The sequence below is a fragment of the Marmota flaviventris genome, chromosome 1 (genome assembly GCF_047511675.1).
Source record: "Marmota flaviventris isolate mMarFla1 chromosome 1, mMarFla1.hap1, whole genome shotgun sequence".
Lineage (NCBI taxonomy): Eukaryota > Metazoa > Chordata > Mammalia > Rodentia > Sciuridae > Marmota > Marmota flaviventris.
The window spans coordinates 89,375,988-89,399,632 of record NC_092498.1 but is presented as its reverse complement, the minus strand read 5'-3'; the positions used below and the strand labels follow the sequence as shown (position 1 = coordinate 89,399,632).

Here is a 23,645-nt window from a genome sequence, read left to right as displayed (position 1 = left end):
AAACCACATCACTGTCAAACCACTGAAAATCAAAGTAAAAGAAAAAGTTTTAGAAAAAACTGGAGATAGGGCAATAGTCAGAGGTCACATTACCTCAAGGAGAGCAATAAAACTGAACTGATTTACCAACCTTGATGGTGAAGGTCTAAAACAATGGAGTGACATAAAGTGTTAACAACAACAACCAAAACATCCATCTAGAATTCTATACCCATTAAAACTACCTTCAAAAGTAAAGGTAAAACAAAAACACTTCCAAACAAAAACTAGGTCAAAAAAATGTAACACTAAAGAGAGTTTTTAAGCAAAAGAAAAATGTAAATATAATAACTATTCCAATTAAAATTTTTAAAAATCACACCAGATTAAAAATTTAAGTATATGCTGCTTATGAAATAAGATTTAAATATAGACTATTCTACAAGGAAATCTCAACAGATATATCCAAAAACTGAAATGGTTAAAAAATACATTTATATCTCCAGAGTAGAAACAAGCTAGAAACAAACAAAAAAAAGATAACCAGAAAAATATCCCCTAATGATTAGAATTATTCAATACATGTATAAATAATCTCTGAGTCAAAGAAGAAATCACAAGGGGAATGAGGACATATTTTAGCTAAATTATATGAACATATAACATATTAACTTGTGGGCTATGGACAAAGCATTATATAGAGGAATGCAGTCTTAAAACATATTACAAAAGTGCCGCAGTCTGGCTGGGCACAATCAGGAGCCACTTGTCAAAAGAAACTAATTTTATTTTTAGAACCACACGCCAAACAAAACAGCCTCTCAGGAAAAACCCTCACAGCCTCAACTGCCACCACCGGCTTTCCACAAGCCTCTCTCTCCCACACAAGCTTCTCTCCCCCTCCCACAATCCTCCTGCTCTTGAGGCCGATTGGCTGGGTCACATGGGCGGAGCCAAAAAAGTCCCCCAATGAGCAGCTCCGTGGTCTGAAAGGGCAGGGAAACAGTCCAATGAGCATCACTGCAGAGGAGCCAATCAGCTAGATGTTGCTGGGGCCGCTGTGAGCCAATCATCAGCCGGCAGCTGGAAGTTTGCTGGGGCCCCTTTGGCTGTGGCTCTCAACAAAAAGAAGAAAGTTGAGAATGAGTTATTAAAGATCCATATCAGGCGAGCACTCTACCACTGAGCAACGGCCCCAGCCCCAAGAGAACAGAAAAGCAGCGACCACTGATCACATAACCTAGGTGCCAGAATCCCAGGAGGCTGTTGCAAGAGGAGAAACCTGTCAGCCAGTTTTATTCCTGAACTTGTGCACAAAAACTCTACACAGCTTATTAATAAATCAAACCCAATGATAAAGGAAGAGATCATCATATCCAAGTGGGGTTTATTCCATGAGTGTAAGTTTGGTTTAACATTAAAAATCAGTGTAGGAATTATCCAAACCTGTTGTGAAAAAAACAAAAAGAATAGGGTAAAAGCAATAGAAATAATGCCTGAAAGGAGCTTGATTGGATATAATTTGTGGCTGTATCTAGAAACACAGGCCATCTCTCTCATCTTAGGCAGCAGTCTGTGTCACTACTCGTTTGGGGACCATCTGCTGAAGGCTCTTCACCTCTGGGAAGAGGTGAGAAGGACCAGGGAGACCACCCTGCCCTGAGGCTTCCCAGATGTGCAACCTCTGGGCTCCATTCCTTTCCTGGTTGACTGTAATCAACCCTGCCCTGCCTACTCCATAGACTGGCTAGGATAGGAAGGACCCCTGGAACTGGGAATGGTGGCCCATGCCTGTAATCCCAGCAGCTCAGGAGGCTGAGGCAGGAGGATCAAAGACAGCCTCAGCAAAACTGAGCGCAAAGCAACTCAGTGAGACCCTGTATCTAAATAAAATACACTATAGGGTTGGGGATGTGGCTCAGTGATCGAGTACCCCTGAGTTCAACCCCTGATACCCAAAAAATAGAAATTAAAAAAAAGAAGGGCTCCTGGAAGCCATCAGGAGCTGGATGACACGTGAGATATGGCACTTCTTTTTGAAAAGGCGCCACCTTTTTGCAAGGTGTGCTCACCTGAGAAGCGGGGGCTGGCTGCTCTGCCGCTTGAATGCTCTTTCCAGCCTCTCCTGGGTCACCCTGGAAAACCCACCAGGCAGGTACAACTTCATGGGCGATTTCTCCTCCTCGATGGGACCATTCTCTGCTGGGCTGTCCTCTGAAAGACCTCTTGGTCTGGTCTTGTCCCAGTGGGACAGTCCAGCGCGGGGAGTCTGGGGAGGGCTGCTGGGAGTGGCCTTGCAGTTTTCCATAGATGGCTCACTGGGCGGGCCCTGGGGGCTCCTGGAGACTGAGCCTCTGCTGGAGGCTGAGTTGTTCTGTGAGGCTGCACAGGCTGGGGTATGGGTGGAGAGCTCAGGCACCTTCTCACTCTCCTCCTCCTGGGCGTGGGTCTTGCTGCTGGGGGCTGGGGACCTCCTCAGAGAGCGCTTTCGTAAAGGATCCTGGGATGGGAAGGATAGAGGCACTGAGGGTCCCCTTCCAAGGGAGTTGGAAAAATACTTCATCCACTGGCCCATAATGGTCCCTCTCCCAGGAATGTCTGTCCCCGTCACCAACTCTTTTCCCTAAAATCCTGCCTATCTTTTGGCCCCCACTCCTGCCCTGATCCTCAGGCTAACACACCCCACCTGCACAAACCCAGAGCACCCGGGCCTCCTTCATACCCCTGATGGACAGCGGGTGGGCGGACAGGGAAAGCTGCCACTCTAGTTTCTAATTCCTGCATCCCCACCTACCAGCTGGATCACCTGTGACAGTTATTGGACTTCTCTGTCCCTCACGTCCTCACATGTAATACAACCAGTCCAGGGTACATCACCTGCCATTTCTAAATCCTAAAGCCTCAGAAAATGAAAGTTCCTGTTGGATTCCCGTGGCAGATGCTTTTCAACGGTAGTGAGGTTTCTTCTAGTCTTTTTAAGTGTGACTTGAATGCTTAGCCACGGAAAGCCTTGTGTACTTGCTTATGGGACACTAATGCAAATCCCGCTACCACGGGCGTTACATGGCTGTGATCCAGGCACTGAGCTTCCTTACTGAAATCAAAGAAGCACTCGAGATCTCAAGACCCAGCAGGCCCACAAGTTTGGGTGAGGGATGTTCGGCCAGCAGTACTTACCTCCTGTGAAATTTCATGGTGCGGATTAAATGAGGCTCTGGTTTGTACTATAGCAGTCCACAGGAGTGCCCCCTCTTTTGCCCCCCTCCCCATTTCCATCTGGTGTCAACAACCCCTAACAGTAGATCAGGAGTGGCAGAGGCCATTCTTCACTCCTCTCTGGCGTCCACAGAGCTCTCAGCTCAGTCGCCAGTGCCTCACAAGCATTCAAGGTGCACTTAATTTTTAAAATGAAGAAATTCCAAAGGAGTCCACTGAAATGTCCTTGCTTCCCTATTGATGATTAACTAAGGAAATGGGAACTCCTGTCATGATCCATTAGGTGGGGAGAGACAAATACAAACCTACGAGACTTTTCCTTGATTTTGATTTTAGGACTTCTCGGCACATCCAGAAATGATTCAGGGCCAAATGGTAGCCTGGGCTGGAATAAGGAGAGCTAATTCTGTCACATTCTGACCTAGTGGAAATTACCAGACACTATAAACCTGCTCCAAAAGCTGCCCAGGGCATCCTTCCCTGCACAGAGCGAGACATTAGTCACCATTCCCAATGAGACTCAAACTTTCTGGCCTTTTATTTTATCCCTCAGTGCAGAGCTGATGTAGGAGTAAAAAAATGATAAAATGCCTGGCATGCTTGGGCTTCTTTCTCTTGAGCAACCAATAAATATGGCCAAAACACAAAACACCTTCCTTCCAGGAAATCTGGAAACCTATCCTTCCATGTCCTTCACAGGATTCAGAAGCCCCAGGAGAAAACCTCACCTTCCAAAACAATTACTAAAAGGAGAAGTTTGCAGAAACACCATGTGGTAAGGTGAGTCCAGCCACCTCCCTCGCCTCACAGTTACAAGAGCATCTCAACTGCACAACACTGACTGGCTGGAATGTGGTGGTGGGACAGGATCTTGGTGACCACCTGGTCCATTGGTCCTCAAAGTGGGATCTACCGACCCCTGCATACTAATTACTGTGATTTGTCTGTGGTTTCAGTGTGCCCCCCACGGGTTCATGGGCTGCAAGCTTGGTCCCCAGTGTGGCAGTATTGAGGTGGTCGGACCTTTAACAGGCGGAGCCCAGCAAAAGGTAATGAGGTCACAGGGACACCACCCTTGTAAGAGATGGACACCCTTGTCTCATGGAACTGGGATTAATTCCTGCAAGAATTAATTGTCATAAGGGAGCCTGGCACCTCCTCTGAATCCCTCTTCCATGATTGAAGCCTCTCTCACATGTGGTCCTGTCACAATGCCACTTGCCATGTCGTGATGCAGCCAGAAGGCCCAAGCAGATAGGCCCTCCCCACCTTGGACTCCCAGCCTCCAAAACTGTGAGCTGATTAGACAGATCTCTTTTCTCTATAGATTAACCGGCATCATGTATTTTGCTAGAGCAATAGAAAACTGACTGAGACAGTAATGTTTGGGCCTTTTTAGGGTGTTGACTTTACACACAAAGCAATAGTAAGGGAAACTGTTGGCCCTGAGCATGAATCAAGGCAGCGACATCAAATTTCACTGGTGTTCAAGGTATTCTCCATCACCATCTGCTTGCAATAAAAGTGAATAAACACAATGCAAATTTCACTTAAGAATATCCATGGTGAAACCTAAATATTGTTGACTTTATTCAGTCTAGACAGAGCAGCACACACCTTTTCCATCTTCTGTATGACCAAATAGGAACTATGCCTACACATTCTGCTAAAGTGTGAAGGATGGTGGTCAGCGCTTGGGCAGCTTTCTAAAGTGTGAGCAAACTCGCTGATTTTCATGGAATCACTGACAGACTAGTGATTCATATTTGGGTATTTGGCAGGCATTTCTTGAAAAAAAAAACTGAGCCTGTCACATCAAGGCAAACAAATGGTACATTGTTGTCAGTGATAAAATATTAGCTGCCAGGTAAAAACTGGGATTTTGGAAAACTTGTATCTGCCACTGTGAGCATGAGGGCTTCAGAGTACTTAAAAACTCTTCTCATGCAATTTTTTTTTATATAATTAAAAGTGTCCATGATTGGAAGATCTGTATAACTCAGTAATGTTTTCCAAATGACTAATGCATCACATTATTAAATCATGCAGGGACAAAAGATTCAAAGTGCAAGACAGATCAATGGAAATTGATAAAGAATAAAAAGTTTATTGATATGGTTTAAGATTCCATATTAAGAATCTACAGTTTTTCCAGGCACAGTGGTGTATGCCTACAATCCCAGCAACTCTAGAGGCTTAGGCAGGAGGGTGGCAAATTCAAGGCCAGGTTTTTAAAACTGGGCTAGGGATATAGCTCAGTAGTAAATTGTTCCTGTACCTCCCAAAAAAGAAAAGAAACTAAAGCCTGTATAGTTTTCGGGTAGTATCAAAGAAGAATATCTTAGTTTTCAAAAAAAGCTATGAAAATACCTTTTCCCTTTTCCAACTGTTTATCTGAAGCCAAATTTTCTTCATATTCTTCAACTAAAACACTTCATTGCAACAGACCAGATACAAAAGCAAAAATGAGGCTTGAATTATGTTCTATAAGCCAGACATTAAAGAGATTTGGAAAAAAAAAAAAAAGTAAAACAATGTTACTCATCTCAATAATTTTTCATTTTGGAAAATATCACTTTTTCATTAAAAAAATACACTGTGTCAAATATAATATGTTCACTACTGTCGTTTTAATGATTTCATAAGTGACCATTTTTAATTTCTCAGTTTTCCTTTCTAATAAAAATAAGTGTCAACAGACACAATCCACATTAAAAAAAAAAAAAAAAAGCTCTTGTGTTCCTCAGTAATTCTAAGAGCATAAGAGGCTGGAAAGATCCTGAGGCTGGAAAGTCCCAGAACTAATGCTGTGGTCTAAACTTGCAACCAGACAAGTCCCCATCTCCGTGTCCCTATCTCATGAACTAAGTAGCTTGCCCTTAACACGACTAGTCCAGTCTCTTCCAAAACAACCTGGTCCACTGATGAGCGGCTCCAACGAGATAGAGATCCTCAGATCCACAGGGCCAACTGTGTTCTCTGGAGTCACCAAGCAAGTCTACACCACTCAGTTCCACGAAGGCCAGCATCACACACCTGGGGTTCCACATACCTGTGATGGCATTCCCTGATCTCAGGAGGCTTATGGACTAAACCCAAGATGGATAATAAGTCTCATCAAAGATGCCATTCCAATCCATCTGATGAGAGCCACTACCTCCGATACCAAGGAGATCCTAAAGTCTCGTTCATGGTCGATTAGAGAGAGAAAGAGAAAGAGAGAACTGAGGTCAACTGATAATGTCTGCTGCAGGCACAGCACCACAGAGACTTAGTCCAAAAGCCACATATTTGCCATCCTGGGTCTAAGCAGGAGGCTATTCCTATATTTGAAGAAATCTCTTCCATTCTGCCAGTGAGACTTTGAGATTAAATATCTCCATCTTAGAGTTTTCTCCAAACTCTTCACCTTCCTAGCCCCTTCATTCTGGACACAGAGCAGTTTATGACTCTTTCTCTTTAACAAGTCACCTAGGATGGCACATCAAGGTGTGGCCTGAACCCCACAGAGGGGAGCAGACTCTTTCCCTTGATCTGGACACCAAGATGCATGATCCCAGAGCCCGAGGGGGCCTCGGACACCTCCCTGACAAGAGAAATAAAAGCCTTGATGAAAGATCCCACAGGACCCAGGCAGGGGCAGGGAAAGGACCTGCTTCTTTCTGTCCTCACCCTAAATGGGTTAAAAGAATAGAGCCAGCATGTCCAGCCACATTCACACACACAGGTGAATGATCGGGCAGGGCACAGGCCACGGGTGCTCTTTCAGTCTGCTCCGGTTCCCGGACACGACTGATGCTGCCCCTGGAGTCCGCTGTTTGATGTTGCTTTGCTTTTCTGCTACTTAATGTTTTTCAAATTCCTCTTACATGAGTGCTCTCATTCAGTGTCATCTCCCTGTCTAATGAGAACATAACACAGTCCTTCCTCCAAGGAGATTAAAATATAATAATGCAACTTTTTTGAAAGAGAAAAAATAAAATCAGAACAACTGAGAGTGTAAGGACTGGGGTGTGTACTCCCTTTGAGCTATCATCTTTTTAAAGAAGATATTCTTTGGAGGTGGGGAGGTCCCCTTCTCCTGGATTCCAAAGATGGAAATGAGATTGTGTGTTTTTATTCTGTAAAGAAATAGTAGGTGTCCTACTCATTACAAGAGGGGTAAACTGAGGGATGGGAAGGAGATGAAGCCTGTCCAAGGACCCACGGGTCATTGACCATAGAGGCAGGGAGAGAACAGAAGCAGATGATCTTCCTACCCTGCGCACAGATTCCCCCTTCTTGGGCTGTCCTGGGGCTGCCCTGATAAGCCCAGGCAGCGCCTCCGGCCCAGTTCTCGCTCCCCATTCTAACAACAGGAGAAAAAGCAGCAGCCCCACCTGTGCGGAACTGGCCACGGGCCCAGCCATCATGCCTCGGACGATCAGACCCGACTTTGGCCTCGTCTTCTCTCCTGTCCTCTTCATGTCCACGGAAGACTCTGAAGAGTGAAGCTTGTCCATCCTCTCCCACGCAGACACCAAAGCGGGGCTTTCACCTGCAACCAAGTGCACGGGCTTGCTTTTGTGGTGGGGCCTTTTGGATGATACAAGATGACCAAGGACATCCCCGTCAAGATTGTCATGTCTGCAGAAAAGGAATATTTCCACTAATACAGATGCCCCAGGAGGAACCATTAACAACAAGAAAGCCCACAGTCAGCAGTCACTCGGAGCAAGCCCGCGCATAAATAGGGGCTGATCCCGAGCCTTCTCATGAAAGGTCAAGAATAGGAAATACTTTTTGGTATCAGGGCAAGTTCAGCTTACAAAATAAGACCAGCAATCAAACAAATAAAGCCAGAGATGATGATCCATAATAGGAACCCTCCAGGCCTTACAACAAAAGAACATCCTTGGTCTTCTGGACCTGTGTGATACAGGGAAACCAGAGCCCTGGGATACAGCCCCACTGTAGTCCTCTGAGGGGGTGGAGAAAGCTCGTGGTGAACTTGGCATTCCCCAACTGTTAAGGGAAGGTTGGGCAGGAGTGCCTGTGGCTTCTTATCTTGAGAGAGAGAGGGAACATGTATGTGTGTACATAGTATATGTCTGTGTGTGTGTGTATGTGTGTGTGTGTGTGTGTGTGTGTATGTGCATATGTTAGAGAGAGAGAAAGAGAATCAGAGGGCAAGAGAGAGAGAGAGAGAGAGAGAAACAAAAGAAGGTGACAGTGAGAGCAAACAAGGAGTGAGAAAGAACAAAGCAAGCAAGAAAGACTAAGACAAAGCAAGAAACCCAGGTGAAGAGGAACCTCACCCAGGAGGGCTCCAAAGCCAGTGCTCTCCTGGTAGGCTCGCCTATTTACCATACTGGCTTGGGTGGGTACTGACACCCACTCTACGCCAAGCCCTGGGTCACACATGACAGCCACAGTCGTGCATGCTGTGACTGGGGCATAGCAAGCAGAGGAAGGGACTGGAACCCACCTGGTGAAATGCAAAAGGGCTTTCAGGGAAGGGTAGCCCTGAGTCAAGGGATTGAGTAAACAGGAGACCCCCAAGAGAGAGCCCCAGGCCCCAGCTTGTGGGATGTGCTCAGATGAGCCATGGGGCTGGTCATGGGTAGGGTTTTGCAAACTATCCAAAGGAGATGGGGTTTTCTCCTGGAAGCTGTGGGGAGTGGCCTGGCCACACTTGTTTTATGGAAAACGCTCTCACAATCTCAGTTCAAGGAGAAGATGACCAGAGGCCTAGAGGCCAAGGCAGAGCCCACAGGAGTTATGCAGGGAAAGGGGATGGGAAATGTGAAGTGAGACACTTGCAATTGGGCAGGGAAGGGGCAAAGCAACTAACATTATCAGGGACAAAGACCTGCTGACAGAGCTCAAAGAAAATGGCAAGAAGAAGGAATGAAGGGGAACACCCAGGTGTTGAGTTGGGTACCTGGGTGGACTCAGGAGCTTCAACTACTTTCCATCCATTTTCTTGCTGCTATTTATTTATTTACTGTACCAGAAATATTTAATTTCCCAGCTGAATAAATGCCTTTGAGGGAGAGGCCACCTTCTTCATTCCACCATCACAACCTTTCACATCTGAACCATTGAATGAATTGTTTTTGATGGTCCCTGCCCTTCAGCAGCCAAACACCCGTGCCTGGAGATCCAGCTTTTCTTAGGAAAGGAAATGCTTTTCTGCCAATCAGAACAAAAGACCCATTTCCTGGAAGTGAAATCATGACTGGTGACCCCATGCCATATATGACAGTTGTAGTAGTGTTAAATCCACTATCGGTGACTGCGTGCAAGGTATGAGGGTTGTACATTAGTGTAACTGTTCTCAAGAAAATAGGTTCCATCAAGAATGCCAATTCACTTTCTTCAAGAGTTCCAAGAGATCATTGCCCTAGGTACATGTATGATGGCATGAACGGTGTGACTCTACTTTGGGTACAACCAGAAGTGAAAAATTGTGCTCCGTTTGTGTGCTATGAATCGAAGTGCATTCTGCTGTCATGTATAACTAATTAGAATAAATAAACAAAAGAGTTCCAAGAGACCTGATCTTTTAGATCCTCTCTAAGTCTACAGGGTTTAATTGCCTTTTAGAATACTATATTCTGTGCTTAAGAAAAATCAAACTGACTGCATGCAGGGTATGAGGGTTGTAAGTTAGTGTAACAAAGAAAGCCCCTGAACCTAATCAATCACAGAATTTCAGTTAGGCAATGTGAAGCTTAAGTATTCTCCATCCCAAAGTGATCCATACTCTTGGCCTCTAGAAGAAAACAGCAGGGTCCCATCACAGAGATATCTGAAATGGAGTGTGAGAAATCAAATAATGTGTACTCCAAAGGTGTCCCCATCCCAATCTCTGGAATCCATTGATCTGTCACCTGACCTGGTGAAAGGGCCCATATGCATATGTATGTGTGTGTCTGTGTGCCCTTTTACCCTGTCAGGAGATACACTGCAAAGTGATTATGTTAAGGATCTTGAGATAGGGAGATCCCCCTGGATTAGCTGGTGGTCCCAGTGTCATTGCTGGAGTTCTTCTTGGAAGGAGATGGGAGAATCAAAGTTAGTGGTAAAGTCAGGGGCTGTAATGGTGCAAGAGGTCTGAGTGGCATGCTGTCAGGTGGCCCATGAGCCAAGGAACGAAGGTGACCTCCAGAAGCTAAGAAAGGACAAGCAATGGAATTTCCCTCAGAGCCTACAAAGAGAGCTGGGCCCACAGGCACCCTGCCTTTCACCCAGAGAGACTGACTTTGAACTCCTGACCCCTATAACTGTGAAGGAATACATTCCCATGGCTTTATGCTACTGGGGTGGTTGAATTTTATGTCAATCTGGCTAGGCTCTGGTGCCCAGGTGTTGAGTCGTCTATGTGTAGATGTTGCTATGAAGGTGGCTTGTAAATGCAATTAACATTCCTAACCATTTGACTTTGAGGAGAACAGATCATTCTCAATGGTGTAGGCGGGCCTTGCTCTATCCATTGAAGACTTGAAGAGCAGAATTTGAGGTTTCCCAAAGAAGGAATTCCTAAGATTGTACACGAAACCTCATCTGAGTTCCCAGCCTTCAAGTCTGTTCTGCAGATTATAAATTTGCCACAATTGCATAAGCCAGTTCCTTAAAACAAAGCTATTTTGAAATAGATAGATAGACAGACAGATAAATAGATAGATGGATAGATAGATGGTCTTCAGCCTATAACACTTCTACTTATAAGTTTTCAATTTCATAATGGTGTGAAAATGATACACACTAAGTAGAATCCATGCTTCAATTTTTGCATTTTGATCTTTGCTACTAATGTGCAGTACAATGCTCTCTCAATAGTAGGCAGTGGCAATAAGGCTCAATTCACAGTCAGCCTCACAATCCATCACAAGAGGAAGCAACCAACACTCCACAGTGTGCTGTGTTGCTAAGTTATGATGTCCTGTAAGTTTGGTGAATTAAATGCATTTTTGATAGGACTTTTTTAAACTATAACAGGTTTATCAGAATGTGACTCCATTGCAAATTGGGGAGTATCTCTATATGCTGTGGGCCCACCCTTACCAATACACCCACTAAGTATACAGTGATTTGTTATAGCAGCAATAGGAAACTAATACACAGAGTAAATGGGAAGAGATACCTGGCTTTGCCTGTTTCTGTCATTGATGTTCTCCATCCTGTGTCTTCATCTGAAAGGTCATATATATTTACCAGCTTGGTCTCTGAGCATCTCAACGGCAATTTGTTAATTTTCTTTGGAACTGAGAGTGCAGGGATCGGGGTTTCTTGAGTTAAATTGTTATCTGTTTTTCCAGAGTGATCCAGAAAATATCTGGTCATGAGTTCAAGGTTTGTTTTTAGAGGATTTTCTTTTGCCTATCGTTGAGAGAGGAAAAGAAACATTAATTATGTGAACAGCTTCCAGGGAAGGAAGGGTGGGAAAGTAGCTATTCCAGTTCTTTGAAATAAGCTTATCAACTTCTCACTCGCTTACATATACTTTCAGAAAATATGAGCTGGCTGCCTATAACATATGCCAGGCATCCACCGAGGGTGGGCAGGGATGCAAAGGTGAAGACAACATTTCTATCCCAGAAAAACTAACATCCAATGCATGGCTCTGGCAATTCAATGAACAATCATACTAGGATTACCCAAGTAAATCTCTTAGTATTTTTCTCCTAGGAACAACTTTATAAAAAACATATTCTTTTATAAGTAACAATAAATGTTGGCAAGGATGTGGGGAAAATGGTACATTCAAACATTGCTGTAAATTGGTGCAACCACTCTAGAAAGCAGTGATTCCTCAGAAAACTTGGAATGGAACCACCATTAGATCCAGTTATCCCACTCCTCGGCATGTACCCAAAAGGTTTAAAATTAGTGTACTACAGTGTCAAGGTCACATCAATGTATATAGAAGCTCAATTCACAGTATCTAAGCTATAGAATCAACCTAGATGACCTTCAACAGATGAATGGATAAAGAAAATGTGATACACATACACTATGGAATATTACTCAGCCATAAAGAAGAATGAAATAATGGCATTTGTTGGTAAATGGATGGAACTGGAGACTATCATGCTAAGTGAAATAAGCCAATCTCCCCGCCCCAAAAAAAGGCCAAATGTTCTCTCTGATATGCGGATGCTGACTCACAATAGGTGGGGAGAGGGAGGAGTGGAAGTTCACCAGATTGGACAGGGGGGAGTAGGCGAAGGGGAGGGAGATGGGAATTAGAAAGACAGTAGCATGAATTGGACATAACTTTCCTATGTTCATATATGAATACATGACCAGGGTAACTCCACATCATGTACAACCACAAGAATGGGAAGTTATACTCCATATATGTTTGATATGTCAAAATACATTTTACTATCATGTATAACTAAAAAGAACAAATAAAAATTTAAAAAGAAGAAAAAATATATATTCTTCAATTTAAACAAAGTCTTAATCCATAGGGACACTAACTAATAGATTCATAAGCACTTGGGGTTCTTAGTATGTACCCTAACCCTTTAGCACCAAACACCAGCGATTAGAGACCACTGGAACAGAAGGTTAATATGAAAATCAGAGAGAGGCAGTCAGATTGACTCAGTTTACACTCCAACCCTAAAATAAATAAATAAACAAATGAGACTTTTAGTAGCAGTTTTTGTAAATAAATGATAGTGCAGCCCTGCCTGCACTAAAATATTCTCTTTGAAATATAGATTCTCATGACACACTGAGGCCCTCTAAGCCAAAATAGCAAGAATCAGAGCCCTGATTTCTCCTAAAATTCCCTCTAGTGATTTGGACAGACATGGCCACAAGCCACCGGATGGCCTCAGCAGCTGCCATGCCTCAGTCACCACCCCATGAACCTGGAACCACCCAGGCCCTGCTGAGCGGTGGCCCGACCTGGGCCCAGTGGTCATGCAATCAGATTGGTAAGCCATGTGACAGGCACCTGGAGCCGAGAGCACCCTCAGAGCAAGTCAGCTCCTTCCTGTCTGTTCCTGTGATCCACGCCGCAGAATGCTCAGACCCACAGCCAATGGACCAGGACCAAACTCAACAGATTTATCAGACGGTTAATATCAGAGGAATGAAATAATGGCATTTGTTTACTCATTGTTTTAGTAGGAGACCAAAGATGAAAAAAAAAAAAAGATTATTTGTCAAAGTCTAAAGCTTACAATGAAGAGAGATGAGGGAAAGATTTAATCTGTTTAACTTATTTCGGCCTGCATGCTTTTTCTCTCAATCAGGAAGATTGAGGGCCCTGGAGGGTCTGAATTATACATCAGGGTTTTCACATCACTTGGCTCACAACAGACACACCCTATGTTTATGTGAATCTAGACACCATTTCTCAAAACCTCAATTTTCCATGGCATTTTAATCTATCACATACTCAATGGGGGGAAAAGCAAGTTATTTGGAATTTTAACATTAAATTTATAGGGCTTTCCAGGATCACATTGCTTTGGGCTGAATGAATGTCAAAATTAGCATGCAACAAGCAGACTAATGAGCACATTTTTTTCTGTAAAATATAGACTCTCATTCATTGTATCCCAGCTAATGACTACTATTTAAATCAGATAATCAGGGCACTTACCAAAGTCTGATGAAAACATATTAAGTAGCTTAGGACAACAGTTATCTTAGGGAGGCTAAATATGGTAAGGAAATAGAAATCACTTGAATCGCACAGATACTTCTGATAAATTAGGTAAAAGTGATTTTCCATAAAATCCCACTGTATCAGAAGAGACAATTGTGTTTTCTGGGCAACAAACCTCACCCCTGTGCAAAATCTTAAACTGCACAGTCCACTCTCCTGCCTCAGAATCCAGCAGACGGAGGATCGTGGGATATCTGCTGCCTGGGTGAGCAGTTTTCTTGCCCAGAATGGCTCACAGAAAAGTAAACAGGAACATACAGGAAACGAAGGGGGGTAAGTGTCACCCCAAGACGCAGAGGATGAAGGCCATCTATGTGATGTCTTTACTGAGCCTCTGATGCTATGACCCTTTGCTCCTCAGAGGCAAGCATGAGAATTTCTGGCAACCGGGTGCACCTGTGAGTTGAGGCCAGCTGGTTGGGGTGTATGGATTTTCCTGAAAGTCCGTTCTTTGCTCTGTTGAGGAAAACCTGGCCTAAGTCCCTTCCTGGCCCACGATACATATTTAGATGGTTTCCAAGTGGTTTGGAGGTCCCACTAGGTGTCTCAGGAGTAGCCTTGATCTCATCCCTATAACAATCCAATCGGCTAAGATTTTGTGTGTAAAAAAAAGCATTACAAATTAAAAATAAATAAATAAATGCTTGACCACCTTTGCTGTGATAGGATTGGGAATTGGAATCCGTACCCCATAACTGACCATGAAACCTGGACGGCCACTTTTCTGTAGCTCACAGCTTCCCTCTGGAGGTAGGAGGGATCCCCTTACATCACTGATTTAAAAACTGTTTAACAGGGCATTGGGGGTCTGACCCAGAAAGCCCAGAAGGCAGGACCTCCCTCCCCACTTCCAATAAGGTGCCTTCCTTTCTTTGTTTTGTATATTGGACTCCTGCATGAGATGTCTTTGTATTGCCTTGTTTTTAAAATTCTGATACATGATCAATCAAGTTTCTTTCTGACTCCACCCAACCCCGGAGCAACATATTCTCGAGAGCCCATTCTTTGAATTAGAAGATTCTACTAATTAAGACGGGGTTGTGGCTTCATTCCCTCATATAGACACGTTTCCCTCTACTCATTCATTTATTCCACAAACACAAAGGGATGCCTCATTGCATCATCAGATGATAACATGAAGTTCAGGGACACAACAGTAAACAGAGGCTGTCACCACCTTGGCTGCCTGGGGAAACAGATACTAATTAAAGAAGCACTCGACTATTCTATTACCCAGGAGACAAACACACACAAAAGAAACCCAAGGGGCACCACGAAAGCCAGTAACAGCAGGTGCCTAGGACTGAGGCTTGGGAATCAGGGAAGCCCCCTCCCACCCAAGGAAGAGCCAGCCACTTGCTGTCCCAACTCCAACGCACCTAGGTTAAGCTGAACCCAACTCCCACTTTTGCCTGAATGATATGTCACAGTACACTGCAGACTAAGGCATTACTCAGAACCCAAGAAGGAAAGTCTTACACCGGCAGGGAATGGAAAATTTTAGTATAACCGAATACTATATTATTAAGTACAGTCTTGCTAAAAATAGCCTCGTATGCCTCGTGTTGGGAGGAAGGAGCACAGGGGACGACTTGAAGCTGGGCACAGCCAGAGGCTCCGGAACAAATGAGTGCAAAACAACCACAGGAGCGCAGCACACCCCTGGGCGGTACAGGGCTGCCCAGGCTGAGAGCCTTGGGCCCTGCCAGCACTGGCTTTGGTTGTTTCTCACCATTTTTTTTTTCGGGGGGCGGTGGTGGTCAGGAGTCCCCTGAGACCCCTGTCATCTTTGCAGGCCCATGAGTACTGCTCAGTTCCACAGCTCCAAGCGACTCCTTAAAAAAGCACACACCTTGTTCTCCCTGTAGAGAAATTCGAGATGCAAAACCTTGCGGAGATCATTTCTGCTGTTTATGCTGAGATCAGAGCGTGGGCGTTCCTGGTCCATGATCACACACGTCTTCTTTAAGCCCTGAGGGAAGAAGGCTGAATCACTCTTCTTCAAGTTAAATCAAAACCTTCCGTTCTCTGACGCAGGGTAAACAAAAACCAACTGATGTTGATTATGATCATCCTCATCTGGCCAGCCTTTATGAGGTGATTGCAAGTTAAGAATTCATTTTTACATAACCCAGCCTCATTGTTATTATTTCCTTACAGTGGCCCTGTGGGTCCATCGGGCTTCACCATGGATTCCCTACCAGTCAAGCCCTTTGGACAGCAGGTAAGGAGTGACATCCAGGTAACTGATTCACCCAAGACCAACTCAGGGGGCCCAGAGTTTGGCTGTAGATATGTGGCTATGGAATATGAAACTTCAAAAGTAAACAAAAGAAAAAAAACATAACAAAAGGCCAACGTTCACTCCCTTCACCCCTGAGATGGATTAGGAGGGGGCAGGGTTGAGGGACCCATGACCACACAGTGGAATCATATAGCAGGTCTGATACCCCCCCCAGCCTGTGAGCTTATGATTCTGGAACCCAGGCCCATGGGAAGCCCAGGGTGAAAGTTTCACCGGGTCACCAGCACAGCTGCTGTCCATCATCCCATCCTGAATGCCCAGAAACCTAGGTTCTGGCAATGATAAGTCAGGGAAGCCCTGTCCCCAGCAGGAGCCTGGGTTCTTCCTTTGCAGCCGCTGCCTGCCTCTTCACCAGCCACCATGACCTCTGAATGGCTGCAGGATGAGGACATCCTCACAAAGGGCTCAGCCTGGTTCAAGAGCATCTCTTGCTCTTGATGGATCCCGGACCCCCCCCCCCAGCACTAGACAAGCCGCGACTTCCCCCCAGCCTTTGTGTTCAGAATTTTTTGGTGCTCTACCTGCTGGGAAAGCACATAAAAGACCAACCCCCTGCTTGCCATGCATTTAGGTAAGATGGTCAATTTTGGAAATGACACATGACCTTGTACACACATGACCTTGAACCAAGGTACACACATGACCTTGAACCAAAGATTAAAAAGGAGCACCTAGGAAGGGCCAAAGAAATATGGATGTGTGCAGTGGAGAAGAGGTGGCCAGGCTGCATGAGGAGGGAGTGTCCACTGGAAGGAGAGGCAGGCCTCAAAGCAACCATTGCATCTCATCAGGCCTGCGCCATGGCTTCCTCACTGATAAAGTGATAAAGAACGGTCTATATGAGCCTTCCTCTCTGATGGATATCTCTTTATGTTCAGCAACAGTTCCAATCACCAAATCCAGGTTCACTTACTCTCCCCCATTGTGATGCACACCAACATTTGAAAACCACTAGGGTAGGGTCCCAGGGTGCTCTCAGGAGTCAACTAGCCTTCAGTCCCATCCAGCCACTGAATCTGCATTCACTCAACAAACATTTGCCCTGCTGTGTGCCAGGCTGTCCTAGATGCAGGAGGTACAGAAGGAGGGAGAGCTCACAGTCTGTGGGAAGCAGACCGTTGATGAATGGTACGCACACCGTGGGCAGCGGCTCACCGCACCACTGTGGAAATAGAACAGGGAGGGTGAATGCAAAGACAAGGCACAGTGTTTCATTGAGCATCATTCCTGAGCTCACTCTTGTCTCCTGACTTCCCCATCTATGAATTGAAGGGAACCCCTAGTCTACTAGTCCAACTGCTAGAGGCAGAGAGGTGAACGAATCAAAGTCCCACCCTCATACAACTTGCATTCTATAGGGGGAAAAGACAAGTCTAATATGCTGGGGGTGGGACATATATAATATGAGTAGTGAGACAGAAAGGGCCAGGCAGTGAGTGGCATGGAGAAGGGTTGCTATTTTATAAAAGGTGATCAGGAAAGGGTTCGTTGATCAGGTGACAACGGAGCAGAGATGGGAGGGAAACAAGAGAGCAGGCCATGTAGACACTTGGGAGAAGAGTGTTCCAGGCAAAGAACAGCAGCTTCAAAGGCCCTGTGACAGCTGCAAGTGCCAATGTATCTAGAACCTCACAGCTATATAGGGAAAGTCTCAGAAGGTGAGATCAGAGAGATCACCCAGAGCCTGGTAAGCAAAGATTATCTTCGCCATGCTTCTGATGGGATATAGGAGGATTTGAAAACAGAACCATAGGGGACTAACATTTTTAAAGGAACGTTGGCTGCTAGGTTAAAAAATAGAATATAAGAGGCAGGGGATTAAGCAGAAACCATTTAGGAGGCTACTGAACAGTACCATTCCCATGAAAGGTGGAAGAGGGTTAGTCCAGGGTGTTTGCATCATTAGTGGCTGCATTCTCTATGCCCTTTGATAGTAAAGCCAACAGATGGGCTGATGGGCTGGATGTGAGGGGCACGAGGAAAATAAGTGTCTTTAACTGCAGGGTCTACACTAACTCTAGTGTCAGAATGCAGCTGAATTGTGGGAAACTCAATTGGTGTCCGAAAAGTTGAAGACCTGGTTGGGGGAAAAACTCACAATTTGGCGTTGGGAATGTTGTGAGTGGGAACATCACTGTATATATCAAATGGAGATGCTAATTAGACATCCAAGTGGAAATGCAGCACTCAAAGTTGGAAAAAATTCAAAGGATTCAGGGAGAGAGCAGCTAAACATAGGCATTTAGGAATTGTCAGCACACATTGATGGTATTGGAATCATAAGACTGCATGAGACGCCTCAAGAATGAATGAAGAAGAGAAAGAAAGGGAAGGGAAGAGGGCAACAGACTGAGTCTTTGAGCCACCAGCATGCACTGCACAGGTCAGAGAAAGGAGGGGCGACCAGCAAAGACCTGAGAAGGAGCCACCAGAGAAGGAGGAGGAAGCCAAGAACAGGTGGTCTCTCAGAAGCCAAGAAGAAGGCTGCAACCAACTGTGATGAGCACAATTGTTAGATCAAGAAAGGCAAGGTGGAAAGCAGTATAAAGATTTCTTGGAAAATTGGAAATGGAACCACCAATTGACCCAGCTATCCCTCTCCTCTGTCTATACTGAAAGGACTTAAAAACAGCATACTACAGGGACACAGCCACATCAATGTTTATAGCAGCACAATTCACAGTAGCTAAACTGTGGAACCAACCTAGATGCCCTTCAATAGGTGAATAGATTTTTTTTAAATGTGGCATATATACACAATGGAATACTACTCAGCAATAAAATAGAATAAAATTATGGCAGTTGCAGGTAAATGGATGGAGTTAGAGAAGATAATGCCAAGTGAAGTTAACCGATCCCCAAAAAAAACAAATGCTGAATATTTTCTTTGATATAAGGAGGCTAAATAAATCATAGTAGGGTAGGGAGAGGGAGCATGGGAGGAATAGACAAATTCTAGATAGGGAAGAAGGATTGGAGGGGAAGGGAGGGGCCATGGGGTTAAAAATGATGGTGGAATGTGATGGACATCATTATCCAAAGTACATGTATGAAGACACGAATTGGTGTGAATATACTTTGAATACAATCAGAGATATGAAAAGTTGTGCTCTATATGTGTAATAAGAATTATAATGCATTCCACTCTCACAGAAAAATAAAAAATTAATTTAAAAAAATATAAAGAAAGAAAGGCAAGGAACCCAGTGTGGTGGTGCATACCTGTAATCCTAGTGGCTCAGGAGGCTGAGGCAGGAGAATTACAAGTTCAAAGCCAGCCTCAGCAACCCAGCAAGACCCTGTCCCTAAATAAAATATAAAAAAGGGCTGGGGATATGGCTCAGTGGTTAAGAATCCCTGGATTCAAATGCTGGTACCAAAAAAAAAAAAAAAGGCAAGGGGTTTAGAGGTCAATGATGACCTTGACAGTGGTCTCCATCAATTGGTGGGAGAAAAACTTTTGATTCAGATGAGTCTGGGAAAGTGGAGAGAAGGGTTAGAATCAAAGCATACAGTTTTTTTAGAGGTTCCATTATAAAAGGGAGAAGAAAAAGACTAGTAGCTGGGGGGACTGGGGGTCAAGGTGTGGTCCTGCAGGAGTGTGTGCATACTCAGCAGAGAAGGAACGTGTGTGGAGAAGAGCACGGTGGCAATCACTAGGGCTGTGTCCTTGAGATGTGGCAGGGAGCAGGCTCCCTCGCAGGGATGTTCTTGCCCAGGGCCTGGAGAATCTCTTCACAGGAACAGGATGGAGAGCGTGGCTCAGGAAGGTCAGGAAGTGTGGGGGTGGGAGCCTGCGGAACATAGCTCATTTCTCATGACAGCTTCTGTTTTCTGAGAAATTAAATGGGGAAGGAGCTTGGGGTTTGAAGGAAAGAAGGTGTAAAAGAAAGAGGTCCCTGTGAGGACCGGAACCTCTGAGGAATCTCAGGGGTGAGTGGCTGTGTATTTAGAGTGATGCTATCAACATGGAGGTGTGTTTCTCCAATCCCACTCAGCTCTGCAGGTGCAGGCATGGAGTAAACCGAGTTGAATTTTGACCCAGACCAGGGGAGCACAACAAAGGGAGAGAAGATCAAGGGGGTCGAGCCTATCATAGAGCAGGCAATTTTAATGACAGGTGGGTAAGGTATGGGAGGAGCGGTGGTAGGGCTGGGGGACCATGAAAGGTTGCCAAGAGCAATGGAATCAGATGCAGGAGAGGCTGGAGAAGTGGGAAGAGCTGGACATAGAACAGGTGGGATGCTTGGAACTGAAATGATGGAAAGGATGCTGGGCTGGTAAAGACACTCTTAGGTGTGACTGTGAGAAATGGTAACAGAGGTCAGAGGGAGGCATATCTCTGCCACAGCGGGGCCACAGACCCAAGTGTCAACTCTGGATGCTCGCGTCACCTGAAGACTGTGATGAGTCTCCCTGAGGAAAGACCATATTTGGCGAGTTCAAGCAAGCCCACATGGCTGGAAGGTGGTGGAGGCCATGGCAGAGGAGGTCCAAGGGGGCAGCCAGAACATGGGGAGCCATGTAGCCTACTGAGGCTGGGAAGCCGGTGGAGTGTTTGAGAAGAGGAGTGATGTGGTCTGACCCACTCACCCAGGGCAAGTGTCTCGGCCTCTTGGTCTCACAACAGTCTTGCATAAAAAGGAATGCTGTAATTCCCTCTCTTTCAGGACTGCCTTAAAGATTTGAGAAAACAAACAGGCATCTAGAAGGTGCCTAGCACCCTAGGAATTCTTTTGGTCAAGACTGTTGGGTACCTGCCTATACAGAGCCCTGTGAGGAGCTCAGGATCTCTGCCCTGGAGCAGACAGTGCTGAGAAAAGCACAGCCCTGGGCTGCAGCTGGCTCTTGTGACTTTCTAAGTGACTGGGGCCAACACCTTACGACTCTCAGGACCTCAGTGTGTACAGATAAAACATGGAAATCAGGAATCTGGGAGGACTGGACAATTCCCAAGGTGCCATCCTTTTTGGGGATCAGCTCTGTGGCCCCATTTAGGAAGTGATTCAGGCAGATGTATTGACTATAACACGAGCAAAGAGAGAACACAGACCAGGATCAGTCCAGCTAGAGTCAGCTGAGAAGCGCTCAGGAAGAAATGGAATTTGGGGTGGCCCTGAGTAGATCAGGGGAAAACTTGGAGGAGAAGGAAGAAATGATGTTGGAGGGTAACCTGAGGTCCAGCTATAGGGCACCCTTGGCTGTCAGCAAGGACTATGGGCTTCATTTGTACCCAGGAAAGGAAGGGCATGAGGAAGCCTTCTATGAGGTTTCGCTTAGTCCAAACTTAAATGATGGTTGTGGTCAGCCTCCTAAATTGTGCCACAGATAATCCAAGGGGCAGCCAGGATTTGGTGATGGAAGCTCAAAGCAGATACAATGACGCTAAATGCATTTAAATTTTTTTTCAAAATAAAGCAAATTATAAAAAGCCCACAAAGTCACTTTCAAAACAGGTGGGTATCAAAGATGGGGAAGCAGGTATGAAGTTAAATTCCTATGTGTGCATTGTATCTACTCATCAGATATAATGCTTAGGAGCTGCCTGTGTGTTATTGTTAACTCTCATCATGAGTCCGTGAAACATGAGTCTTAATTTTCCCATTTTAGAGATAAGTACACTGAGGCCACAAGTAATGTGCCCAGGTCACACTGAAAACTAGTAGCACGTACTTGAACCTCTTCCATCTAATCTCAAAGTCCTTTCTCTTTGCTCTATTTGACACATTGTGTGTGTGTGTGTGTGTTTGTGTGTGTATGTGTGTATTTCCTTTCCAGACAAGTGCCCCATAAGCACAGAACCAGCAGCATATAGCTCTCAGTCACTTCATGCAGAATCAACTACTGGATGCCTCTGACACCACCACCACCACACACACACACACATAAATACACACACACCAGCATGTGCCTTCCTCACCCAAGTCTCCATCTCCACTGTCAGGGTGGATTAGCGTTAAAGACCTTCTCAACTTGTAAACACTTTGCAAACTCTCCTGGGACAAAACAGGAGGGAACTTAGACAATCCCCCTACAAAAAAAAAAAAATGAAGGCCACAGCCAGAATTCCTGCTGTGGACTTAAAATGGCTGAAAGGTTTGACTGTCCAGAACTTTCCTCGATCCTTGGGGCTCCTCTGTGGAAAGCCCCTACCTAGGGGGACACGACCTGGGGGTGACTGGCTATGGAGACAGGCAGCCAGGCTCTGGTCCGCTTCCCCATCTTTGCACGAGGAGCTGGCTCAGCCCTGGAACTACCCCCCCTCCCCACCCAGCTGCTGCCCACCCACTGAGAGTGGATGCCAGGGGAGGGCAGAGGACAGGGGGACCCAGCCCTGCTTGGCTGAAGCCAGGTGACCACCACAGAAATGGCTCCTGGGAAATGTAGTTTCCCCCATCCTGGGAAAATGGCGCTCTCCTGGGGGCATCCCTGAAGCAGACAGCAGGCCAGGAACGCTCCCTCCCCAGGGGTACTAGGCCTCCCCCCACTGGCTGCCCTCCAGGACTGGAGCCACCACGTGGGCTCTGGAGAGGGCGAGGTGTTACCTTTCTGTTGAGGAACTCCCTGACCAGGGAGGCGGCCACCTCCTCCACGAAGAGGGTGTCCATGCTGCCAGCTCTGCCCACCAGGCCACGATAGGCCGCAGCCCCAGGCCCCTTAGTCCGTTGGGCCCAGTATGGCCGCGTTGCCGTGGTGACGGTGGCATCAGAGCCAGCAAGAACTCCTCCCCTTCCCTGGGAGCCAGCAGGCTGGGAGGGCGGAGGAAGAGGAGGAGCCTGCTTCTAACTACTGCTGCTCTGGAGCAGGAGGACACAGGGAGAGAGCTTGGCTGCCAGGGCTAGGCCACGGGCTGCAGGCTCTCTCTGACTCTGGGCCTGTCATTGTGGGTGGCCTAGCACAAGTCGTTGCTTCGACTTGTGTCTCCACCTCCCTAAACACAAAAGGGAAAGCGTGTCCGCCTGCCTGTTCCTGGAAGATTAAAACCACAGTGAAGCACTTGGTTCACTGACCCGCCTGGCTCTGTGACCTGGACTATGGGGCAAGGAGGCCGGGCTTTGCTTCCTGAGTGCTGCAGTTAAAGGACATGTCCCTTTAGCCCCCTTGGAGCCAGCTTTCCCACAATGAGACCCCCCCATGTATTGAGCACCAAGAGCTTTACACACGTTACCTCACCTTCAAGCCTTACAGCTTCCTGGCAAGAGGGCTACCACCAGCCTCATTCTCGAAAACAAGACCCTGCGATTCAGAAAGGCAGATTTTGCTGGAGGCTATGCAGTTAAGGACTGGAAAAGCTGGGGTTCCCTCAAAGCCCCTGTCTGCCCAGTGCTGTTTTCCCCAAACTCAGGAGCTTGGTACAGCTTCTCAGCCATCCCCACAGCTGCTCATCAGACGCTGTATGCTGTTTGCAATTGAAGGGCTGATGTAACAAATGCCGAGACACTGTGGCTTCAACAGCAGGTTCATTGCTGC

The 23,645-nt window shown here is 45.9% G+C and overlaps 1 protein-coding gene across 3 annotated transcripts in view; it reads right to left on the bottom strand.

The window, feature by feature from the left end:
• The window catches only part of Mindy4 (MINDY lysine 48 deubiquitinase 4), a 110,096-nt gene extending 87,244 nt beyond the window's left edge, over positions 1-22,852 (bottom strand). For 2 of the 3 annotated variants that reach the window (XM_027939717.2, XM_071608324.1), the window contains exons 1-5: positions 22,721-22,852; positions 15,723-15,842; positions 11,324-11,559; positions 7,575-7,821; positions 2,052-2,479 (exon numbers count right to left, since the gene is read on the bottom strand). In XM_027939717.2, the coding sequence (XP_027795518.2) occupies positions 2,052-2,479; positions 7,575-7,821; positions 11,324-11,559; positions 15,723-15,842; positions 22,721-22,783 (1,094 nt within the window). In that variant the 5' untranslated portion in view covers positions 22,784-22,852. Of the gene's footprint in view, positions 1-2,051; positions 2,480-7,574; positions 7,822-11,323; positions 11,560-15,722; positions 15,843-22,095; positions 22,207-22,720 lie in introns of all 3 variants that reach the window. The other variant, XM_071608316.1, reaches the window with a different exon arrangement.
• Between the last annotated feature and the right edge of the window lie 793 nt (positions 22,853-23,645).